This window comes from Molossus molossus, unplaced genomic scaffold (assembly GCF_014108415.1).
Source record: "Molossus molossus isolate mMolMol1 unplaced genomic scaffold, mMolMol1.p scaffold_m16_p_3, whole genome shotgun sequence".
NCBI classification, from domain to species: Eukaryota; Metazoa; Chordata; class Mammalia; order Chiroptera; family Molossidae; genus Molossus; species Molossus molossus.
Genome location: NW_023425366.1, coordinates 122,676,788 through 122,701,153, shown reverse-complemented (window position 1 = coordinate 122,701,153; position 24,366 = coordinate 122,676,788). Strand labels below are relative to the sequence as shown.

Below are 24,366 nucleotides of genomic sequence, written 5' to 3'. Positions count from 1 at the left end.
CGGGCAGTGGTTGCAGTGCATGTCCAGGGGGCACCAGTTGCCGAGGCTCCGCGTCTCACCCCCTCTTCACCTTCGCTGACGCAGCCCTGGCCTCAGGGTTGAGTTGCAGGCTCGGAGGGGTGCTGTGCCCAGGGCTACGCTGTGAAATGTGCTGCGACACGGTCTCACTCAGACCCCGCGGCATCAACGTTCTCCCAGCCAGTGGGCTCGAAGATTTTGACCATGAACAGCAGAAAAACAGTCCCTATTACAACCACTACACACACACATGGCACACCTACAAAACAGTCCTCGCTCCTGCTACATTGGGTGATAGCAGATATTTCTACTCCAGTCCATTCTTTTTTTTAGTTAATCCTCAGCCGAGGATATTTTTCCATTGATTTTTAGAGAGAGTGGAAGGGAGGGAGGGGGAGAGGGAGAGAAACATCTATGTGAGACAGACACGTCGGTTGGTTGCCTCCCACACCACGCCGACAAGAACCAGGATCAAACCTGCAACCCAACTACGTGCCCTTGACCGGAACCGAACCCGAGACCCTTCGGTCCACCAGCCAGTGCTGTAACCACTGAGCAAACCGGTCAGGGCTCCATTCTTTTGTGGTAGTGCTGGCTGCCATCCATGAACTTGATGTTTTAACCCACTAGTCGAATGAGTTAAGACCTGAGGTTTTAAAAACACTCTCTAGGCTCCTGCTCCCAAATGACCTGGTATCAGCCAACGGCAGCCCGGGGGTCAGCCCTGCCAGCCGCCCATTCCCGCTGCCCACAGCTCCTGGGCTACAGCAGTCGAGTTGAATAGTTGCGACAGGACCAGGTGGCCCACAGAGCTTGAAACTTGTACTATCTGGTTCTTAACAGAACAGGCTTAGCCACCCACACACAGGCCTGACCCTGTCTCCCTTAAATTTCTCTCCAGCCTGCCCTTTGCCCTTTGCCCTCCGGCACAAACTCAGGCTCTCTGGGCAGCTCAGGAAACGGTCACCCTCCGGCCTCCTGTGCTCTGGTCCTGCCGACCGACTTCCCCGGGGGTCCATGCTCCCCTGGCACTAACAGGCCCCTGGGGGTGCACTGAACCCCACCTCTCTCCCTGACTCCTTGCTCTGCTCCCCACAGGCCTCCTGGGAATGGTAGCCCACATGATGTACACACAGGTGTTCCAGGTCACCGTGAGCCTCGGCCCTGAAGACTGGAGACCCCATTCCTGGGACTACGGGTGGTCATTCTGGTAAGTGGCTTCTGACCTTCAGACACAAGAGCCCTGAGGCCTGCTGGGACTTCAGCAGCTCAGTCTGGTTGGGGGCAGAGGAAGGTGGGCAGCCCAGAGTCCATAGGCATCAGGAGACCCACGAGCTGGGCAAATACACCGTGTGGAAGCAATCCAGGCCAACACTGGTCCTCATCAGCCCTCAAGCTAAGCAAGGTCTTTATATGTTTAAATTCTTGGAGACAAATCAAAAGAAGAAGAATATTTTGTGAAATGTGGAAATTATGTGAAATTCAAATTTAGTGTCCATAAATAAAGTTTTATTGGGACATGGTCATGCTCATCTTTTTTTTTTAATTCTCACCCAAGGATATTTTCCCATTTATCTTCAGATTGAGTGTGAGGGACGGAGGGGGGGGGGGGGAGAGCGAGAGAGAGACATCGATGTAAGAGAAACACATCAATTGGTTGCCTCTCGCACACCCCCGACCAAGGCCAAACTGCAACCGAGGTACGTGCCCTTGAACGGAATTGAACACGAGACTCCTTGGTCCGCGGGCTGATGCTCCAACCTCTGAGCCAGACCGGCCGGGGCCACGCTCATCATTTATGTAGAGTTGACGGCTGCTTTCTCGCTACAGTGGCAGAGGTGAGCACTTGTGACAGGCAGAATGGCCCACACAGCCTGAAATGTTTACCATCTGGCCCTTTACAGGGAGAGTTCGCCAAGCCCTGTCTTAGAGGCCACTGTGGAGGTGGAGATGGGAGCTGGCGACGAGACCGCGGGGCTGGCGAGCCTCGAGGGTCCGAGGACCGCAGTGAGGGGCGCCGCACACAGGGGACGGGAGTCAGCACCCCAGAGCATGGTGTGCGAAAGGCAGGACCAGTCAGGATCCTTTTGTGTGTGAGTGATAGAATCCCAAGTAAACAAGGGTTTTTATTATTTCACGTGACTGGAAGCCCAGGGGGATCAGTTGCGGGGGGGAGAGGGGGGGTATGGGTTGTAACAGAAAAAACCTGCCCACACTAGTCTAAGCAGTGTGGAGATACAGGGGTTCCTGAAAATGGAAAATGCAGCTGTGGTATGGACCTCAGGACATGTTTGATCCAGAGTCGCTGATGTCATCAGGGCTGAGTTCTCTTCCTCTGTGGTCACCAGGCATCGCCCCTTCCATGTTAACTCTGTCCCTGGTCAGGCTTCCCTCCCGCGGGAAGGACAGGGCTGTCCTTCCTCACACTGACTGAAATCCCAAGCCTCCCTCTGATGAGCCCGGCTGAGGTCATTTTCTCTCTTGAACAAGCACTGTGACTGTGGGAGTCATGAGCTTATTGGCTCAGCGTGACCAGACCCATCTCTGGAGTAGGACTGAGTCAAAGACTCTTAAATGGCGAGTGGGTGGACTGGATGCTGCGTGAGCTACCAGAATAACTGCTTCAGGCATGGCTGAATCCAGGTGATCAGGTGATTCTTTAGGAACTCAGTCATTCTCTCCCCTTTCTGTCTCTGTTCCTCTTGTGTTGATTTCATTCCCAAGCAGCGTTTTCCCAAGTGATGGCACAGATGGCCACCAGGCTCCGTTGTGGGCTTACATCTTACAAATGTAGCAATGCCAGCAGGTAGACGGGGCTTCTTTCCAACATTCCCAGCCAACACCCCGGTTATGGCGTCCACTGGCTTAGCTCAAGTCCCGTGACCACCCTTCAACCAATGATTCGGACCCTGAGGAGACTGCTCTCATTGGTCTGGCCCGAGTCACATGGCATTGGCCCCACCCAAGCCCTTGGACAGAGAGAGGAGAGGGGAGGACCCCAGTGGAAAACTGGGGGTGAGTGCAGGGTGGGCTGTTAGGAGTGTGTGCTGGGAAGACCGTGACCACGTTGTCCATTATGCGGGTCTACGTGTCTGGTCCTGGGCTGAGGACCCTTTACCCGTCAGTCGGTCAACAGACTCACTGAGCACTTGCTGGTGGGCAGCCACCCTGCTGGTGGGGCGGGCACGGTGTCAGGCAGCGCTGTACCGGGACTGAGGGGCTGAGACAGGTGAGCTGTGCTCTGTGCTATGTGTGTGTCTATGGGGGTCACCACACACAACTGTGGGAACACAGAGAAGGTCACTGACACAGCTTCTGGCAGTGAGGGTCCCCAGGGAGGACTTCGGTCAGGAAACTGTCATAGGAGGGAACAGGACCGGGCACTGGGACAGGGAACAGCAAAGGCTTGGCAGAGAGAGAGCATCTGGGGGAAAGGCTGTCAGAATGGGTCAGGAAGAGCTATGACTAGGAGACACCCCAGTGCAGACCAGTGGGGGCTCCTACTCCATTCTGTCCCTGCCCCCTCTCTGCATGGCTCTGCCCCCTTAAAAGCACCTGCCTTAAAGGGACCCTGACCTGTCCATACCATCCCTGAGTCCCCTTAGGTGGAACCATTATAGCAAAATCACCTAAGGCTCTAACTTTCTTTTATCCCCCTCCCACCCCCCTCCCCAAGAAGTTCCTTCCTGAGATCTTGGCCTTGGAAGGTGGTCCCCCTGAGCCCTGAGACCTTGGCCTTGGAAGGTAGTCCCCCTGAGCCCTGAGACCTTGGCCTTGGAAGGTAGTCCCCCTGAGCCCTGAGACCTTGGCCTTGGAAGGTAGTCACCCTGAGCCCTGAGATCTTGGCCTTGGAAGGTGGTCACCCTGAACCCTGAGATCTTGGCCTTGGAAGGTAGTCTCCCTGAGCCCTGAGATCTTGGCCTTGGAAGGTGGTCACCCTGAACCCTGAGATCTTGACCTTGGAAGGTTGTCCCCCGAAGGCCTGAGATCTTGGCCTTGGAAGGTGGTCCCCCTGAGCCCTGAGATCTTGGCCTTGGAAGGTAGTCCCCCTGAGCCCTGAGATCTTGGCCTTGGAAGGTAGTCCCCCTGAGCCCTGAGATCTTGGCCTTGGAAGGTAGTCCCCCTGAGCCCTGAGCTGGAGGAGACAAAGGAAGGGAGCGAAGGGTTTTGAGTGTTGACCGTGTGCGTAATTTCGCGCATGTGCTGAGCATGGGTGTGTCACCCTCACAACTGAGCTGAGGCGGGCACTCTGTGGAGGGTAACTGAGCACAGAGAACCGAGCTAATGCATCCAAGGTCATCAGCCTGCGAATGGCAGAGCTGGGGGCTGGACCCAGGCACCTGGCTCCGGAGCCCCCGTCCCAGCCTCTGTGTTCTGCCCTGTGTGATGGCGGGTCACAGTGAGACAGTTCATGTGTGCTTAGCTCAGGACACGGTGGCCACATGCAAGGGCTCGGTGAATGCCAGCTGCCCGATAGTACTGTTACCGATGTGAAATGATCATGGACCATAGCCCTGTGTTGCATATGTGGAAACTGAGGCTCAGATGCTGAACCCCCTCCTCCCACAGGCCTCTCTTTCCCGGAGCCTCTGGCGTCCACCCGGCGCTCAGCGCCTAGAACCGGGCCTGCTGGCGTGGCCTGGGACCGTGTCCTCCGGAGGCCGAGTCTCCGCCTGCTCCCAGGAGGCAGCAGATTCCCATTCGACTTATTTCAGACCGGGGCCCATGTGCAGCCCCTATTAGGGCTGATCCATTTCTCCTTGTCACCGAGGCCACCAGATGGATCAGCCCCATTTCTCATCCCTCGCAGCTGGGGCCTTGCCAGGGCTGTGCAGTGTCCCCCTCCTGTTCAATATGTGTGAGGCCATTTGTCAAAACTCTGGCCCCAGAGCCAGGCACCAGCGGGGAGACCAGCTCCACCCAGGACAGCACCAGCCCCTGTCTTGGGCCCCAGCAGGGCACACGGACTGCCGCGCTGGGCAGGTGGGGGCCCCAGCTTCTGGGAGGGACACCTGCTCAGGAAGGTGAGGGGTCCCTGGCTAGGAGCCTGACCCAGCTGGGTAGGTTAGACCTCTGGCAGGCCGCCGCGCACTGCTGGGCTGTGTGGACGGCTGGTTTGGGGGACCTCTGTAGCAGATCCTGCCTCTGACCCTTGCCAGCGGTGGACCTTGACCAAGCCACCTACCCTCCCTGTGCCCGGTTCCTCAGCTGGGACACGGCATCGCCTGAGTTTCCCCCGCACGGAGCCCGAGTGCTGCAGTTCTCTGCTGGTGTGTGACCCGTCACCCCGAGATGCAGTGGCATAAAATGAAAGCTTATGATGACCTCCTTTGGGTCAGGGGTGGACTGCACTCAGCTGGGTGGCCAGGCGTGGGGCCCTTCGTGACACCTCAGTCAGCTGTCAGCCAGGCTGGGCGTCCAGATGGCTCCTGGCGCTGGAGACTCAGCCGGGGCTGTCAGTGGACCAACTTCTCCAGCACGGTGGCGGGCCCTGCAGGGAGCACGTGTTCCCAGAGAGCCAAGCGGACGCGACAAGTGTATTTTAGGACCTTGCCTCAGAAGTCACGTGTACTGGATTCTCTTGCTCAAGAGCAAGCGATGGGGGCAGACCCAAGGAGAAGGACATTGGTGTCCTGCAAGGGACTTGTGCTGTCTGGCTGGCAGGCACCGTCCCTGATCAGTTCGTCCTCCCACTGAGCAGGGCCTGGGCTAGATTTCATGGTGGCATCCATGTGTCTCTGGATCTGCTCACCCAGTGTCCCCCTGCCCTGCCCTGCAGCTCCCAAGGAGAAGGGGCGCGAAGCATCGCCCAGGAGTGGTGGCTCGTGGGGCCTCTTTTGGAGACAAGCTACCACGAGGACTTGGAGAAGTCACCCCTGTGGGCCACAGCCCCGGAATGTGCTCCGTGAGTTCAAAGCAAGGAGCCCAGCGCTCGGAGCCTCAGCTGCCTCCTCTAGAGCAGGGGTAATAGCAGTGCAGGTGTCATGGCTGCTGGGCACTGTTGGGACCAGGTCCTATAGGCTGTGCAGTCAGTGCCCGAGAAGTGGCAACGATTATGAGTGGTGGTAATGACCCCGGGCCTTTGGTGATGCTGCTCTTGCTTGTTGAGGGGCACGTGACAAATGTCCAAGAGGATGACACCTGGGGGTAGGCAATCTACCCTCCTCTCCATTGTCCCCAGTCTCCTCGCTGCACCCCACCCCCACCCTCGGACCCCCAGGACTTGAGTGTTTTGTGAGGGTCCAGCCCCGCTGCAGTCTCTCCTCACTCCCCAGTGCTTCCTTTGGCTCACCTGAGCTTTGGGAGCATCCTCCGCCTGAGGCCCGGGCCGTCTAACCCTCCCTTCTCGGCTCTGGGTCTCCACTCTCTCTGCATCTGCCGTGGCAATGCCAAGGCAGGCCTCCCTCCCCCCACCCCTCCACCGGGCAGTGGGATACAGCGAAGGTTGGTGCCACCTGCCTTGTGCCCAGTGGGAGACACCGTACAAGCCCTGAGCTTGTGGTCCTGCCACTGACCCGATGGCGGAGTTACCATGCCCACTGGCTGGACAAGGGCGGCCTCAGAAAGGGCAAAGGCCCAAGTCACACAATTAGCCTCAGAGGCTGCAAATTGCTGACAGCCCAGGGCTGAACCCAGCCTGCCCACGTTCTGCTTGGCCTACCATTGTGTTATTAAAAGTTCACATTTGTTTTTAACATCAGAAAAGGTAAACATTTTACATAAAAAGCTGGGCCTCTGGCTTCTCTTGACCGCTAGAAGATATGCCGTGCCCGACTGGCTTTGCCGGCTGGCCCTGCAGCTGCAGAATAGCAGCTGCCCTGTTCAGACGGGCATGTGCTCTCCAGTTCACCCCAGTCCCCACCACTCCCTATTGCCATACACTTACTCACACTTGGTCATTCACCTGACCCTGCAGAAATTTGAGTCTGGGACCCCAACTTAGAATGTCAGTGTGTCAGTTTCCCTGGTGGCGGGAGAGTAGAAAACTAGTCATGTCGTACTTCTGTTTTGCATTTGATCACAATGGAGATGTACGGAAAAGGGGCCCCTCTCACCACAGCACACACACTGAAACCCTGAGCATTCACTCTGCAGACGGAGAGTAGTGGAACATTATAAAGTTGTGGCATATAAGAGCTAGAAGCACAGAGAGGTAGAGCAATGTGGCCCAGGTCACACAGCATTAGAGTAGCAAGCTGGGCCAGGTCCGTCTGTGTGGAGCGCTGTGGCTTCACTGCGCCTCTTCCCTTCCCCTCCCCCGCGCTCCAGTGTCCACCTTGTGAAAACAGCAGGCTGTCCCTTTCCCTCTCGGGGCCCCCAGGCAACCCTGCTCTCTCTGCAGGGCTTAGCTGGCCCTTCAGCATATTGATCCCTTGGAGGGGGTTGGTGATGGGAGGGTGTTTGCTGCAGTGACCTTAGAAGATCATTGGCTCCAAAAGCCACTGGAGAGGGTGTGTTTCCCCGTGTCACCACTAAGTGGCTGTGTGGTCAGCAGGAAGCTCTGGCTTTTTCTTATCTCCCCTGAGGCAGGTGACCCTGGCCTCCTCTTCTCTAAGACCAGGGTGGGGAAGGAGAGCTGTCTCTGCCCGTGGGTGTGCCGCTAGCCCTGGATGGACTAGTTGGGCCCCAGAACTGGTCCCACCAGCCTTTGGGCACTAAGTGTGGCCTGGACATTGGTGTCCTGCACAGGGGCCTGTGCTGTCTGGCCAGCAGGTGCACTGGGGCTGGCACTGTCACTGATCAGTTCGTCTTCCCACTGAGCAGGGCCTGGGCTAGATTTCAAGGTGGCATCCATGTGTCTCTGGATCTGCTCACCCAGTGTCCCCCTGCCCTGCCCTGCAGCTCTCAGAGGATAGAGAGTGGTTGACAGCCACCCACTCCCCTGTCAACTTCCCCTTCCCTCCCCACAGTGTCCACTCTGCGCTTGGCTCCAAAAACCAGGCTACCCACCAACATACATCACTGCATCAGCTCAGAAGTGCAGTTTGCAAACACCAGCAGGTGTCTTGGCCCCAAAGGTTTTCAGACTGTGCACTGCATGGTTGCCACTCCCCTTCCCTGCTTGGGTTGTATCAAAGGAACAGTAGAGAGTCCCGATTTTCACCACCGCCCAGTGGTAGTGTGGCTACGAGCACGCGATGAGGCCCTCCTGCCCTTCCAGCCCAGGTGGTATCTGCAGAAGCCTAAGGGCCAGAACTCCAGCCATGCCCAGCAGTAATCAGAAATCTTCCCACCTAGATCAATGAAAAGCACCTCAAGGACCTCTGGAACTATAACGAAGCCTCTAACATCGGAGTTTCTAAAGGGAGAGGAGAAAGAAGAGAGGAGAAAAAAGCACTCAAAGGAACAATGACTGGAACCTTCTCCCATTTTTTAAAAGACATAAAGCTACGGAGTTAAGAAGTGGAGTGAATCAATAAACCCAGAGAAATCCATAGCATCATACATCATAGTCAAACTTTTAAAGACTAAAGTCAAAGAAAAAAATATTGAAAGCAGCAAGAGAGAAACAATGTCTCAACTATAGGGAAACCCAATTAAGATAACTGTGGATTTTGCATCAGAAACAATGGAGGCTGGAAGGAAGTGGCCCAGCATGTTTCAGGCGCTGAAAGAAAAGAACTGTCAATTCAGAATTTTGTTTCTGGCAAAACTATCCTTCAGGAAAGGGAAGGGGAAATCAAGACATTCTCAGATGAAGGAAAACTAAAAAACTGTGTTGCCAGCCGACTTACCCTAAAAGAAGGGCTAAAGGGAAGTACTCTAAATAAAAACAAACAAAAAGTTTTTTAAAAGAAGAAATCGTGAAACAGCAGGAAAAAGGAAAGAAAATTATACTTTCCTCTTGAGTTTTCTAAATCACGCTTGATGATTGAAGTAAAAATGATAACACAGTTTGATGCAATTCTAAATGAACACAGAGGAAATATTTGAGGCAATCGTATTATTAATGGGGGAAGATAAAGAGACATAAAGGGAAAATCACATGATCATATTAATCAATGCTGAAAAAATATTTGACAAAATTCAACATACATTCATGATTAAATAAAAACTCTCAGAAAACTAAAAATAGAGGGGAACTTTTTATTTTTTTATATTTATTTTTTAATGCTCACCTGAGGATATTTTTCCATTGATTTTCAGATAGAGTGGAAAGAAGGAAGGGAGGGAGGGAGAGAGAGACACACATTAATTGGTTGCCTCCTGCATGACTCCAACCAGGGCCAGAGAATGAACCACAACTGAGGTATGTACCCTTGACCAGAATTAAACCCATGACTCTTTGGTTTGTGGGCTGACACTCTAACCACTGAGCCAAACTGGCAAGGATGAGGGGAACTTTTTAAATTTGATAAGGAGCATCTACCTAAATGCCTACAGCTAACATCATACTCAATGGTGAGGATTAAATGCTTTCTCTCTAAAACTGGGAACATCACTCATACTCCACATGGTGCTGGAGGTTCTTGCTAGTGCAATAAGGCATGAAAAGTAAATAAAAGATATACAGGGAAAGGAAGAAGTAAACTATACCTGTTTTCAGATAACATGGTTGTCTATGCAGAAAAAATCAAAGAAATCTACACATTAAAAAAAAAAAAAAAAGCGCCTAGACCTAATAAATGCATTCAGTACTGTCTCAGGATACAAGATAAAGATACAAAAATCAATTATATTTCTATAAACTAGCAATGAACAATTAAACAAAACTAAAAATACAATACCATTTACACTGAAAAAAGTGAAATGCTTAGTCATAAATCTAACAAAACATCTTCAGGATTTGGTGGCTGGACCCACAAAATGCCAATGAAAGAAATCAATGAAGATCTAGTAAATGGAGAAATATACCATGTTTGTGGTAAAGAGGTCAATTCTCCTCAAGTTGGTATACAGATTTAATGCAATTCCTATTAAAATGTAATTTCTTTTTTTAATCCTCACCCGAGGATATTTTTCCATTTTTTCGTTCAGATAGAGTGGGAGGGAGAGAGAGGAAGAGAGAGAGAGAAAAACATCGACGTGAAAGGGACACATCGAGTGGCTGCCACCCTTACAACCCAACCAGGGCCAGGGACAAACTGCAACCGAGGTACGTGCCCTTAGCGGGAACCGAACCTGGGTCTCTCGGGACCACAGCCTGATGCTCTAACTTAACTGCTAAGCCAAACTGACCAGGGCAAAAATGTAATTTCTTATAGATATAGACAAGATTATTCTAAACTATATTAGGAGTGGCAAAGGAACTAAAATAGCTAAAACAATTTTGAAAAAGAAGAAAAAAAGAGGAGGAATCAGTGTACCCAATTTCAAGACTTATTGTATAGCTACAGTAATCAGACTGTGTGGTGTTGGTGGGGCATAGACACCCAAGTCAATGGGACAGAATAAAGAATCCAGAAATAGACCAACACAAATATGCCCAACTTTCTTTTCTATCCAGTGTTTTTATTGATTTTATAGAGAGAGGAAAGGAGAGGGAAAGAGAAAGAGAGAAACACTGATGTGAGAGAGAAACATTGATTGGCTGCCTCCTGCATGCACCCTGACCAGGGACCAAACCTGCAACCTGGGCCTGTGCCCTGACCTGGAATCGAACCAGTGACCTTTCAGTGTACAGGATGACGCTCAACCAACAGAGCCACACCTGCCAGGCCCAGCTGGTTATTGACAAAGGTACAAGCTGGAATAGCCTTTTCAACAAATGGTGCCAGGGCTATTAGACAACATTAAGCCAAAAAAAGAAAAATGAGTCTTGATCTAAACTTCATACCCGTTGTAAAATTTAACTCAAGAGGCATCACATGTACACCTATAAAATTTTTAGGAAAAAATAGGAGAAAAACCTTTGGGATCTAGACCTAGACAAAGAGTTGCTAGACTTGACATCAAAAGCATTGAAAACATTGACAAATTGGATTTCATCACAATTAAACACTTTAGCTCTGTAAAAGACCTTGTTAAGAGGTTGAAAAGACAAGCTTCCAACTGAAAGAAAACATTTGTGAACCGCGTATCTGAAAAGGACTGGTATCTAGGGTTATAAAAACGCTCAAAACTCAACAGTAAACAACGATGGCAAAGTGGTCAGAGACATGAGCACTTCTCTCTCTCTAAAAAAGAAAAAGATCAATAAAACATATTGACAAATCAATCAGTCAATTGCTTTACAATGTAACGACAACGGCGAGGAGGTAGAGAAACCCGTGCATGGCAGGCAGGAGCCTACCTGGGCACAAAGGGACCCGCTGCTCCACCCACATCCAGGGTGACTGTAGGGCGTGCTGAGTGGAAAAGCCAGGCCCGGACACACATACTGCGTGATTCCATGTCTGTCATAGTCTTGAAATGACAAAATTATAGCAATGAGGAACTGACTGGTGGTTGCCAGAGGCTGGAGGAAAGTGGACGAGGCTATCAGCTGCCTCTGGGGGCCCTGTGGCAATGGACGGCGGGTCCCCTAGCCGAGGGCCGGTGTGGGACCCCGGTGCACACGACTGTGTTTGCAAGGTGCTACCGCCGGGGAGACGGTACAGGGTACACGGACCGCTCCGTATTGTTTCTTACAACACACCGATCCATAATTACCTTGAAATAAAAAGTTTAGTTTAAAAACCAGAAGTAGTGAGTAGAGGGAAGGCCACGGAGAACTGCAGGGAGGGAGGGCTGGGAGGAATGCGGGGCGGAGATGCGCCTCCGCCGGCGTCCTCACCGCGGGGAGCCGGAGCTCCTCACAGGTGAGGTCCCTGGTCGTGAAGACCAGAAATTCACTGTGAAATGGACTTATGCAAAAAAAGGAATTTATAGGAAGTAATTGTATAAGAACTTTGATGGTCAGGGACAGAAACTCAATTCAAACTGGCTTAAGGAAAAATAAAAATCCGGAAAAGGAATTGGGCTCCCACAGCTGACCGGCCCCAGGAGGATGGCTTCAGCTCGGGGATCGAGGGCCTTTCTCCTTCCTTCGGGGTCAGCTTCCTTCTCAGGCCGCACAGTGGTGTGACGGTCCCCGGAAGCCCCTGGCTTCAACCCCACTCCGGAGGAGAGCTGGGCCTCTTCCCTGAGAGCTTCCGCAGAAGTCCTGGGGTTGGGTCTCATCAGCCTGACTTGGGGGTCTCATGCCCATCCTGAACCAATTACTGTGGCCAAAGGGAAGCGACACTCTCGCTGGCCGGGCCTGGTCATGTGCTCGCTCCTAAGGGCTGGGGCAGGCCAGCCCCACACAAACCACATGGCCCAGAGGAGGGCGGAGTGGTCCCTGAAGAGAGTGGGTGAGGGGCAGGCAAACCCAGCAGATGTGTCCTCATGGGATCCCAGAAAAGAGTCTGCTTCTTCCTTCTCCATCCTCAGGTTCTGAATTTCCGTCTCTCTGGTTCAAACAGAGCTCCCAGATCGAACTAGAACCTTGAACTTTGTTGCTCAGAGGAGGGATGATCTGATTAAACGAGGCTTGGTCCGAGGTGCGGCCCTTATGGGTCACCCGCCTTTGGTGGGCAGGGCAGTTCTTCGAGGGGCCAGGCTGACTGCCCACAGCTGTCTGTCAGTCGGAGCTCCTGGAAGAGCTAAATTAGCTCCTTAGCGTGAAAGAGCAGGAACCCTTTAATGGGGTCGGCAGGGAAAGGCTGCACCCTCGCCCCCCGTGCTTCCGGCGCTGAGACTGACGCGGAGTCAGCGGGTCAGGAGGTGGTGGCACCCACTGAGGACCGCAGGGGTGCGGTCCACGGACCCTGTGGGCTGGCGGAAGGGGAGGCTGGAGTTTTGGGGACAGTGCAGGGCTGATAACAACAAAGCTGAGCCCTTGATCGAAGGAAACCAGTCATCAAGGCAGAGCCTGGGGGACAGCGACCGGGAACCAGCCCAGGTGCGACTGCAGCGAGGTGGGTCCACACGCCTGGTTGTAAGCGTTACCGCAGGCCTGGCCAGAGGAGTCAGAGAAGGCCCACAGCCTGCCCGCTGCGTCTCCCGGACGAGGGCAGGACGGATGCTCCAGCTCTGGCTGGCTCCGCACACGCATCAGGCGGGCGAGCACCCAGGGCCCAGCTGTGCCTCGAGGACGTGCGCGGGTGCGAGGGGCATTCCCATGTAATCCCTGGGGGGAGAGCTGGGAGAGCCGGACGGACGTGGGCAGCGCAGGTGTTGATGACTGTGATGACAGCGATGACAGCCGCCTCTCAGGGACGCCGGCTGCATACCAGCCTCTGTTCTAAGGGGTTTTCAACGGATCCTCTAATCTTCGCAACCACCCTGTGAGGTGGAGCTCTTGTCATGTCCATGAAACTGGGTGCAAGGAATACGAGGCAGAGAGGTCAAGAATCTTGTCCAAGGTCACACATGGACACAGGTAATTAACGCTCACAGACAACCTGCTCTTAGGGTTTCTGGCCCCCATCTCCTCACCTCACCCTCTGCTCTCCTCAGGTGACTTTCCCCCGGGATCCCACACCTCCCACTGTGGAGTGCGCCCTACACCTCATGCCCCCGGGCCTTTGCACATGCCCTTCCCTCATCCGGGGATGTCCTTCCCTCTGTCGAGGCCTTCCTCGTCCTCCCAGGCGCAGCACTGCTGTGTTGTGGCCACCCCCCTTGTCAGCCCCCAGATGGGGTGACTCGCTCCCTCCTGGCCTCCCAGTAACACAGGTGCTGCTGCCCCACACCAGGCCGCGGGCGGGGCAGGGCCGGTCTTGTCCTTCTCTGCGGTGCCTGCTTAGGTCTGGCCCAGGAGAGGCAGCGTGCAGGTGGATGGATGTCGGGTGGTGGGGGGACTGGCAGCTCTCTCCTCTCTCTGCAGCCTGGCGTGGGGCTCCTTCACCTGCTGCATGGCCGCCTCCGTCACCACGCTCAACTCCTACACCAAGACGGTCATTGAGTTCCGGCATAAGCGCAAGGTCATTGAGCTGGGCTACCGGGAGGAGCCGACCTTCATAGACCCTGAGGCCATCAAGTACTTCCGGGAGAGGTCAGTGCACACGGGGTCACCTCTGGCCACCGCTGGCCTCCGTGGCCACAGGGCTTCGGGCAGACCGCAGCCTGAGCGGTCTGACAGATGCTCTGCTGGAAGGGGCAGGTTGGGCGAGGCCGAGTTTGGACTCCCCGGCGTTGGGACATTTCAGTGTTTACGGGGCATGTGACTGCTGGTACCTAGAGCCCGAGGAGGCAGGAAGGGAATCAAGAGAGTGTTTGCCGTGAGAACCAAGATGGGCATCCACAGGCGGGGCCGGGCTTCCATCGGCTCTGCCACGCGCTGAGAGGGAAGAGGACCGGCAGTGGGGTTGGCGACAGCTGCTGGGGGGCCTCCTCGAGGCCAGGGACCACAGCTGAGCACAGTCCTCTGTTTCTGGCTGGGAATAGAGGAGGTGACAATAGATGGTGGGTGGGTGGCGGATGGGTGGAAGGACAGATGGGCAGATGATTGGCATGTTTCCCGGGACCGCCTCCTGAATCAGCTACCTTGCCCAGATCCCATCCCGGAGCCGGCTGTGGGGGAGTGATTGGGGTGCAGCACTGCCCGTCAGGGCGGGGAATGAAAGGTCCTGGGGACCGAGTCTAAGGAGGAAGAGGGTTAGAGGCCGGGGGCTGGGCAGTGTTGAGGAGTTGGACTCTCTGTGGGGCACATGCTACAGTTTCAATCCAAGGAGTCGCATGGTGGGGGCCACACAGACCATTGTCTCTCCTCTGCCTTGTGGCCTCCTTTCTGTGCCTTGAACACTGCAAGCTCAGCCACCTCAGGACCTTTGCACCTGCTGTGTCCCTGCCTGGAATACTCACCTGGCTGGCTCACTCAGGCCTCTGCTCAGTGAGGTCTTCCTTAACCAGTTGGCTATATTTGTACCACCCCCCAAATCCCGTCCTAGTCACTATCTAACCCATTATTATGTTTTCATAGCACCTATACAATCTAACATTATTTTATTTATTATCTGTTTGAGAGTTTGGCGACTGTGAGCTCCATGATAGAAGGGCTTTGCTGTATTATCACTGTATTCTGAGCACCTAGAACTGGGCGAGGCACTTAGTAGGTGCTCATTACATTGTGTGTGTGTGTGTGTGTGTGGGGGGGTGATCGACTGAATTCTCTTTGGAGACCTCAGCCCTAACCGCCTCATCGTCGGGCAGGTTCAGAATCCCAGCACCCGCACGCTAAAGCGCCGGGTCAGGCGTTCAGACCCTGGCCAGCCCCTGAGCAGGCGTACAGGCCTGCCCCGCCCACGGCGGTGCCAGAGCACGTTCACGAGGCTGGGGTCAGTGACTGGCATGGACGGGACAGACCCACAGCAGGTGCTCGGGAAATGTTTATAGAAGCCACACAGACAGCCTGATGTCTAAAACCATCCCATTAACGCGGCATCAGTTGCCTCCTCGGCTGTGGGAGACCTGGGCGTCCGTGGGCAGCCCTGTTCTGCTGAGGCACAGGGCTGTTGGCTGGTGCCCCAGTTCCGTTGGTCCCAGCGATGCAGGCGAGGCCTGGTCCAGCGTACGTCCGGTCTATCACTCACACTCTCACAACTCGGACGCTATGCGGAGGTTCATCAAACCTTATTTCCCTTCTCTGAGGACAGCATTTCAGCTTAGCTGGGCTGTTCTGATTTTTTTCTTTTTCTTTTTATTGGTGTCTTCCCTGCAAAGAACTCAGAGCACACGGACAGACCTCTGCACGGTTTGCAGGTGGTCCGGACGCAGGGCTGGAGTCCTGCCGTGGCCGGCATCCCCCAACTGCGGCCGGGGACCCAGGGAAGCGAGCTCAGGTCCCACCGCCCACGTTTCCTACTCCGTGGGGCACGCGGTGCTGTAGCCAGAGCAGGGGTGTGGAGGCCCCGACCTCGGTGGGCTTCCAGTTCTGTCGCTTTGCTGCTGTGTGAGCTGGGCAGGCACCAAGCCCCGCTGCCGTTCCCTCGGACCCCCGAGGGAGGCCAGCGCCCTCGGCACCCTCAGGGCTCGAGTTTGATGAGCCAGGCGCAGTGCTGGGCCCCGGGCTGGGCAGGTGGAGAGAGTGTGTGTGAGTTCCTGTGCGTTCCGCTGCTGACGCGAAGTGTAAAGCTCGGAAATGGTCAGCTGGGGACGAGCTGGAGGTGGTGTTTCAGATACGAGGACTTTCATCCTCCCATTAATGAGTAGCCAACCCGTCTGTGGCTCTTGCCCTGTGCCAGGCCCTCCTCTAAATGCTTTAGACGTCCATTCCGCAACACCTCTGTGAGATTATTGCATCCCCGTTTTATAGTTGCAAAATCAAGGCACAGAGAGGTGAAGTGACTTGCCCAAGCTCACACAGCTGGTAAGCTCCAGAGCGTGGATTTGAACCAGGTCACAGCAAGTCACGGTGATATGTGGCTGCTCAGGAGTCTCTGCCCGACACCGAGGGGAGCCCGCTGAGGGTGGTAAGGGGCAAGGAGCCGTGACTGCAGAGGGGCCATGGGAGGGTACAGACCCCGGGAGAGGCTGCAGCACCTCCCGGCCGCCCCACCTGTCAGCCGGAGCAGCATGTGTGGAACCCACTTCATCCAGACCTTTCCTGGGTCTTGCCATCTGGGTCCTGTTGGGTTTTCTGTGCAGAAGCAAGTCTTTTTGTTTTTTTTTTAATTTATTTATTTATTTTTGTTACAGATGTTTCTCCTTTCCCCCCACTGATTCCCCCTTCCTCTCCCTCCCCATCCTGTCCCCACCTTTGTTGTCCATGTCCACTGTCCATGCATACATGCATATAAGTTCTGTGGTTTATCTCTCCCCCACCACCCCCTCTTCTGGGGCTAGTCAGTCTGTACCCCACTTCCACGTCTCTGGGACTACCCCATTCCTCAGACTGTTCTGTTCATTATATTCCACAAATAAGTGAGATCATGTGATATTTGTCTTTCTGTGCTTGGCTTGTTTTGCTTAGGATAATAGTTTCTAGGTCCCTCCATGTCGTCTCAAAGGATAAGAGATCTTTCTTTCTTAGAGCTGCATAGTACTCCATTGTGTATATGACTGGTGCAGCCACTATGGAAAACACGATGGTGTTACCTCAAAAAATTAAAAATTGAACTTCCATTTGACCCAGTGATCCCACTTCTAGGAATATACCCTAAGAAGCCCGAAACACCAATAGGAAAGAATATATGTGCCCCCATGTTCATAGCAGCACTATTTACAATAGCTAAGATCTGGAAACAGCCCAAATGTCCATCAGTTGACGAATGGATAAAAAAGCTGTGGTTCATGTACACAATGGAGAAGCGAGTCTTTTGAAGTCTGAGGAGCAGCTGGGCAGATTCTGAAAGGTTTCAGGCTCTGCAGTGTGGTGGTGCGTGCAGGACAGGTGCAGGTGTGCACGTGTGTGTGCTCAGGGGCTGGTATACACACACGTAGGGCTGGGGGGGAGGGTCCCACACCCCCTGACTGAGCAGCCTCGCCTGCTAGAGAAACTTCTGGAATTAAACCCTCCCAGTGGCGCCCTGTGCGTTGTCCCCAGGGAGGGCTTCCTCGTGGGGCCTCCGAGGGGAGGGTTGGAAGATGCTGAATGAAAAGGTAAATATTTGCAGACCGGGGTTTACTGGAAGGCTTAAAGCTCAGACCTGGCATGACAGTGTGGAAGAACGTGAGACGGGCTGGATCGGACTGCAGGGGGAACCCGGGCATACTGAGCACATCGCCTCCGTGGGGAGGCCGCGGGGTGGGGCGGGAGCGGGCGCCTCTGCTGTCTGCTGGAGCCCCTTCGGCCAGTCACCTGCTCTGCAGCAGCACCTCTCCGAGCTGATCTATTCATTCATTTCCTTTCTTCTTCGCGTCTGCCTCCTGCCCTGTGCAAACCTGAGCTCGTCCTTCCTGGTTTCCCACAGCCCCCAGTATCGGGGCTCAGTAATTGATGAACTATCCATAGTGAAAATGTGTTAACTACACTAACAAGTTGTCCGGTGCCTCTGTTGCCGGCACGGTTTGGGCGCCTTACCTGCACACGCTCTGTCCCTGCGAGAGACAGGAAGAAACAGACCTGGATGGGAATTAACTGTGGTTTACTGGTGGTGAGTGCCCAGGTGAGTCACTTCACCTCTCTGGGCCTCAGTTTTCCCGGCTGGAAAATGGGAGGCGATTCTTTCTCAAAGCTTTGTTGTGTGGATTGCATGAGATGATGCAATTAAGTTTCTGGCACAATGAGCTGGAGAGGGGAGCACTTGTTCCCCATCAGAGTACTGCGGGGTTGTGGGGGTTGGCTCCAGGGCTGGTGAGTGGTGCAGAGTGCCCTGTGTGCACAGCGCCATGTGTGCAGAGTATCCTGTGTGCAGTGTCCTGTGTGCAGAGTGCCCTGTGTGCTGATGCCCTATGTGCAGAGCATTGTATGGGCAGAGTGCCCTGTGTGCACAGCACCATGTGTGCAGAGTATCCTGTGTGCAGTGTCCTGTGTGCAGAGTGCCCTGTGTGCTGATGTTCTATGTGCAGAGCATTGTGTGGGCAGAGTGCCCTCTGTGCAGAGCGCCACATGTGCAGAGTGCCCTGTGTGCAGAGTGCCCAGTGAGCAGAGTGCCTTGTGCACAGAGTGCCATGTGTGCTGATGCCCTGTGTGTAGGGAGCCGTGTGTGCAGAGTGTCTTGTGTGAAGTGCCCTGTGTGCTGAATGCCCTATGTGCATGCAGAGCACCGTGTGTGCAGAGGGCCTCGTGTGCAGAGTGCCTTGTGTGCAGAGGGCCTTGTGTGCAGAGTGCCGTGTATGTAGAGCGCCTCATGTGCTGATGCCTTGTGTACAGGGAACCCTGTGTGCAGAGCACCGTGTGTGCAGTGTCCTGTGTACAGGGAACCATGTGTGCAGAGTGCCATGTGTGCTGATGCCCTGTGTGCAGGGAGCCATGTGTGCAGAGCACTGTGTGTGCAGTGTCCTGTGTACAGAGTGCCCTGTGTGCAGTACACCATGTGTGCAGTGTCCTGTGTGCAGAGTGCCTCATGTGCAGAGTGCCGTGTGTGCAGGGTGCCCTGTGTGCAGAGTGCCCTGTGTGCAGAGCACCATGTGTGCAGCGTCCTGTGTGCAGAGTGCCGTGTGTGCAGAGTGCCACATGTGCAGGGTGCCCGGTGTGCAGAGCACTGTGTGTTCAGTCCCCTGTGTGCAGAGTGCCTCATGTACAGAGTGCCGTGTGTGCAGAGTGCCACATTTGCAGGTGCCTCGTGTGCAGAGTGCTGTGTGTGCAGAGTGCCACGTGTGCAGGGTGCCCTGTGTGCAGAGCACCATGTGTGCAGTGTCCTGTGTGCAGAGTGCCTCATGTGCAAAGCGCCTTGTGTGCAGGGTGCCCGGTGTGCTATGATGAATCTGCAGCAGGTGACTCTAGGGCGAGGGCTGAGTGTCCCCAGGGAGATGGAAGGTAGACAATCCTCCAGAGGAGACCCTTGAGCCCAGTGTTTAAATCATGCAGCGCTCACGGCCAATGGGCAGTGGGTGAGAGAAGGCCGAGCAGGAGCGGAGAGGGAGGGTCTCAGCAGTCTGGTGTGGTGAGGGGGGTGGAGCCGGGTCTGGGTCTCTTCCCTCTCATCCTGCAGCAGTGTGGGGGTGCTGGCAGCAGCTGGGATGGGAGGAGGAGCAGGAACCCTCCCCAACTCCTCTTCCTGGGTGCCAACCCTCATGGGGCTGAGGCTGGTGCGGAAAGGGGTGCAGGGACCCCACTCCCCACCCGCTCTTCTGCCTGTTGTAAGGAAACCTTCGGAAGGCTCGTCCCCTCCTCCCCACCTGCCACTCCCTGCACCACCCTGGGCGTCTGCTCCCCACCGCCCGCTGCGCCCTGCTCTGCTCTGTGTGGGGCAGTGCTCCCAGGGTTGGGGGGCCCTTCTCCCCGCACCCGACATCAGCCTCAGCGGCCCCACTGGGGCCAGGACTCCCGCATCCTCTGTCCAGTCCAGACCCCAACTCCACATCCAGCTGCCTCCTCCGCGTTTCCGCTCTGGATTCTCAAAGGCACCGAAAGTCAGCAGGGCCAGGACCACTCCCGGGGTGTCCCCAGGCCCGGTCCTCCTTCGCGCCTCCCCGTGGGGGCCCTGCTCGTGGCAGCCGACGCTGCAGGTCCGCGCGCCCGTCCAGCCCAGCACAGAGCCCGTGCGCCCCTCGGTCAGCCCCTTCCCTCGCCTCCACTCACTGCCTCTGCGTGGGGGCCACGGCATGAAGCCCCATCTGCCCCCCCAGCCAGAACAATCAGGTGCCTGGACCCCCATCTTTATGCTTAAAACAGGGCGGTGAGTCCCCACAGCTCCAGGACAAAGGTCCAGCTCCTCACCCTGACTCTCAAGGCACTGCCCAGCCTGACCTCACAGGAGCCGGGTCCCTGCTGCACACAGCACCCCCAGACCCCGCGTCCCCCAGGTCGGTCATCCTCCTGCCTCCACGTCGCCTCTGGACTGCCCGCTCCCTGCCTGGTGCTGGGGATCCCAAACCCCATCAGACCCCTGCCTGTCCTCGGGGAGCCCCGGAGGCCCTCGGCCACCTCTCGCCCAGCCCAGCGGTCACTCCTGCAGGCTCCTCAGGGCAGGACACAGGCCAACTCCTTTTTTGTTTTATCCTCACCCGAGGACATGTTTGCATTTATCTTCAGATACAGCGAGAAGGAGAGAGGGAGGAAGAAAGAGAGAAACATCGACGTGAGAGAGACACATGGAGTGGCTGCCACCCGCATGACCCTAACTGGGGCCGGGGACAAACCGCAACCGAGGTACGTGCCCTCAGCGGGAACCGAACCCAGGACTCTCTGGTCCACGGGTCGACGCTTTAACCCTGAACCAAACTGGCCAGGGCTGACTCTCCTTTATTAAGGATACGGGGTCGGATGAGGACAGTGACAGAGCCGAGAGGAGGCCAGTCTAGGGAGTCCACCAGGTCAGGGTGACCTTGGCCCCTGGGATTGCGTTCGGGACGTTTCCCAAGCCCATGCGAACGTCACCACGCTCAGTGTGCCCGCCTCTGCGGCTCTGTCACCGGGATTTCTCCTGGGGGCCAAGGCTGGAGGTGTTCACCTGGGGGGGCCCTTGGCGTACCCTTGGAGGCTGCTGAGCGTGGGGGTGGGGGACTCCAGCAATGCCGGTGATTGTTTTTCTGAGTAATAATCTCTAACCCACGCAGCTCTGAAGATAATCTCCAGGCGATAACATCTAGATATTTCTTTTTAAAACCCAATATTGGAGAAACGGAGACAAAACTGTCGACTCCACACAGAGACAGGGGCACGGAGGACAGCTGTGTCTCCCCTGCTTCCCGACTGGTTTGTCAGGACGACGTTCCTCGTATAACGGGACGCGAGAAAGAGTCTTTCAAAAACCCATTCGTTCTCCCGTCTTGGACCGGCACTTGCTATGTATGGAGTCTTAATTTCCTACCTGTGGTCATTTATCTGCCGACATTCCTTTTAATTCCATCCTTTGTTCTGTTGTAAATGGATCTTTGACACCCCGCCGTGTCCCCAGTCCTCCCCTCTGTGCCCGGATCTAAGCTGGGACGCCCCCCTGCTGCCCCCTCGGACCCCTTTGTTCCCACACGCACTGCTTGAACATTGCTTCTCAGGGACGCCTTGCACCTCATCACCCTTTATTGGGGTCCATTGAAATTGCTGTTTCCCCGCAGAGGAGTGAGGAGCCCAGAAACGAGAGCTGGCGCACAGGGCCCTCGCCAGCTCCCATTAGACAATTAGATGGCTGATCAAGGCCCATGACAGGCCCTGGCCGGTTTGGCTCAGCGGTTGGAGCATCGGCCTGCGGACCGGGGAGTCCGGGTTCGGTTCCGGCTAAGGGCAAGTACCTTGGTTGCAGTTTGTCCCCGGCCCTGGTTGGGGTCAAGTGGGTGGCAGCCACACGATGTGTGTGTCTCTCTCTCCTGCTCTGTCTGAAGATAACTGCAAAAATGTCCTTGGGTGAGGATTAAAAAGAGAAAAAGACCCATGAAAGGAAAAGCAAACCAGTAGACTGTCTTTGAGGTGGGGCCCGATCAAAGGGAAGTGGGGAGACAGCGTGGAGGGACGGCTGCTCCCCTAAACACCAGCCTGCGAGGGGATATGGAGGTGGGGGCTGGCTGGCGGGGCTCCAGGGGGCCTGTGCCCCGTCACCAGGTCACTGCTCTGGTTCCTCGGTGACGTCCGTCTGCAGCCAGGACGGCGGGAGCACACGGGCCTGCGGCTGCCGGGCCGCAGCTGAGAGCCGGGGGAGGGCCACGGGGCCAAGTTGGTGGGGGCCCCACGCGCCCAAAGCTGGGTCCAGTGCCTGGCTCCTCAAATGTGATCTGAGCCCAACAGCATGGGCCTCACCCGGGACCCCGTTAGGGACCCTGTTAGAAGTGTGGAATCTCAGGCGCGACCCCAGACCTGCTGTCAGAGCCTGCATTTGAGGGGCTCCTCAGAGGGTCTGCGGCACCTTGGAGTGGGGGGTCACTGGCCCGGGACACACAGAGGGCCCCAGTGTGGACAGCGTGCTGGCTGAGGCCCAGAGATAAGACCTGGGGGGACCCTGCCAGTGCCCTGGCCGCAGTGGCCACGAGGGGCACAGACACTGGGGAGGCTCCCGGCATCGGTTCTGGTCCACCCTCAAACCCTCATACCCTGGGAGACCCCTTCCTCTGTCACTTGCCTGCACCCGTTTCTTCTCTCAAAAAGATCAAACACCGGCCTCCATCAGATTCCAGATGTTTCGGTCACTGGGGTAGCGGCAGGTGACAGGGCAGGCACACCCCAACTGTCAGCAACGCCAGGTGACAGAGCAGGCACACCCCAACTGTCAGCAACGCCCGGTGACAGGGCAGGCACACCCCAGCTGTCAGCAGCGCCAGGTGACAGAGCAGGCACACCCCAACTGTCAGCAACGCCGGGTGACAGGGCAGGCACACCTCAACTGTCAGCAACGCCCGGTGACAGGGCAGGCACACCCCAGCTGTCAGCAACACCAGGTGGCAGGGCAGGCACACCCCAGCTGTCAGCAACGCCGGGTGACAGAGCAGGCACACCCCAACTGTCAGCAACGCCGGGTGACAGGGCAGGCACACCCCAGCTGTCAGCAGCGCCAGGTGACAGAGCAGGCAACACCAACTGTCAGCAAACGCCCGGGTGACAGAGCAGGCACACCCCAGCTGCCAGCAACCCAGGTGGACAGAGCAGGCACACCCCAGCTGTCAGCAGCGCCAGTGTGACAGGGCAGGCACACCCCACTGTCAGCAACACCAGGTGGACAGGGCAGGCACACCCCAGCTTGTCAGCAACGCCGGGTGACAGGGCAGGCACACCCCAACTGCCAGCAACGCCGGGTGACAGGGCAGGCACACCCCAACTGCCAGCAGCGCCGGGTGACAGGGCAGGCACACCCCAACTGTCAGCAGCGCCGGGTGACAGGGCAGGCACACCCCAGCTGTCAGCAGCGCCGGGTGACAGGGCAGGCACACCCCAGCTGCCAGCAGCGCCGGGTGACAGGGCAGGCACACCCCAACTGCCAGCAGCGCCGGGTGACAGGGCAGGCAACACCCATCTGTCAGCAGCGCCGGGTGACAGGCAGGCACACCCCAACGTCAGCAGCGCCGGGTGACAGGGCAGCACACCCCAACTGCCAGCAGCGCCTTTACAGGGCAGGCACAACCCCAACTGCCAGCAGCGCGGGTGACAGGGCAAGTCACCACCCCACTGCCAGCAGCGCCGGGTGACACGGGCAGGCACACCCCAACATTCAGCAGCGCCGGGTGACAGGGCAGGCACACCCCAACTGTCAGCAGCGCCGGGTGACAGTGCATGGCACACCCAACTGCCAGCAGCGCCGGGTGCCAGGCAGGCACACCCTAAACAACTGTCAGCAATTGACCCGGGGAAGGGAAGGCACACCCCAAACTGTCAGCAGCGTTCCGGGTGACAGGGAAGGCACACCACCAGCTGTCAGCAGACGCAGGGTGACAGGGCAGGCACACCTCCAGCTGTCAGCAGCGCCGGGTGACATTGCAGGCACACCCCAGCTGCCAGCAGCGCCGGGGAAGGGCATGCACACCCCACCCCAACTGTCAGCAGCGCCGGGTGACAGGGCAGGCACACCCCAACTGTCAGCAGCGCCGGGTGACAGGGCAGGCACACCCCAGCTGTCAGCAACACCAGGTGACAGGGCAGCACACCCCAACTTGCCAGCAACGCCGGGTGACAAGAGCAGGCACACATCCCAACGTGTCAGCAACGCCGGTGACAGGGCAGGAACACCCCAGCTGTCAGCAGCGCCAGGTGACAGAGCAGGCACCCCCAACTGTCAGCAACGCCGGGTGGACAGGGCAGGCACACCCAACTGTCAGCAGCGCCGGGTGACAGGGCAGGCAACACCCCAACTGCTCAGCAGCGCCAGGTGACAGGGCAGGCACACCCCAGCTGTCAGCAACACCAGGTGGACAGGGCAG

The 24,366-nt window shown here is 56.3% G+C and overlaps 1 protein-coding gene across 3 annotated transcripts in view; it reads left to right on the top strand.

Annotated features, from left to right (window-relative positions):
- The window catches only part of GSG1L (GSG1 like), a 209,238-nt gene that overhangs the window by 166,779 nt on the left and 18,093 nt on the right, over positions 1-24,366 (top strand). For 2 of the 3 annotated variants that reach the window (XM_036280604.1, XM_036280603.1), the window contains 2 exons: positions 1,117-1,228; positions 13,811-13,978. In XM_036280604.1, coding sequence (XP_036136497.1) covers positions 1,117-1,228; positions 13,811-13,978 — 280 coding nt within the window. Of the gene's footprint in view, positions 1-1,116; positions 1,229-13,810; positions 13,979-16,237; positions 16,292-24,366 lie in introns of all 3 variants that reach the window. The other variant, XM_036280602.1, reaches the window with a different exon arrangement.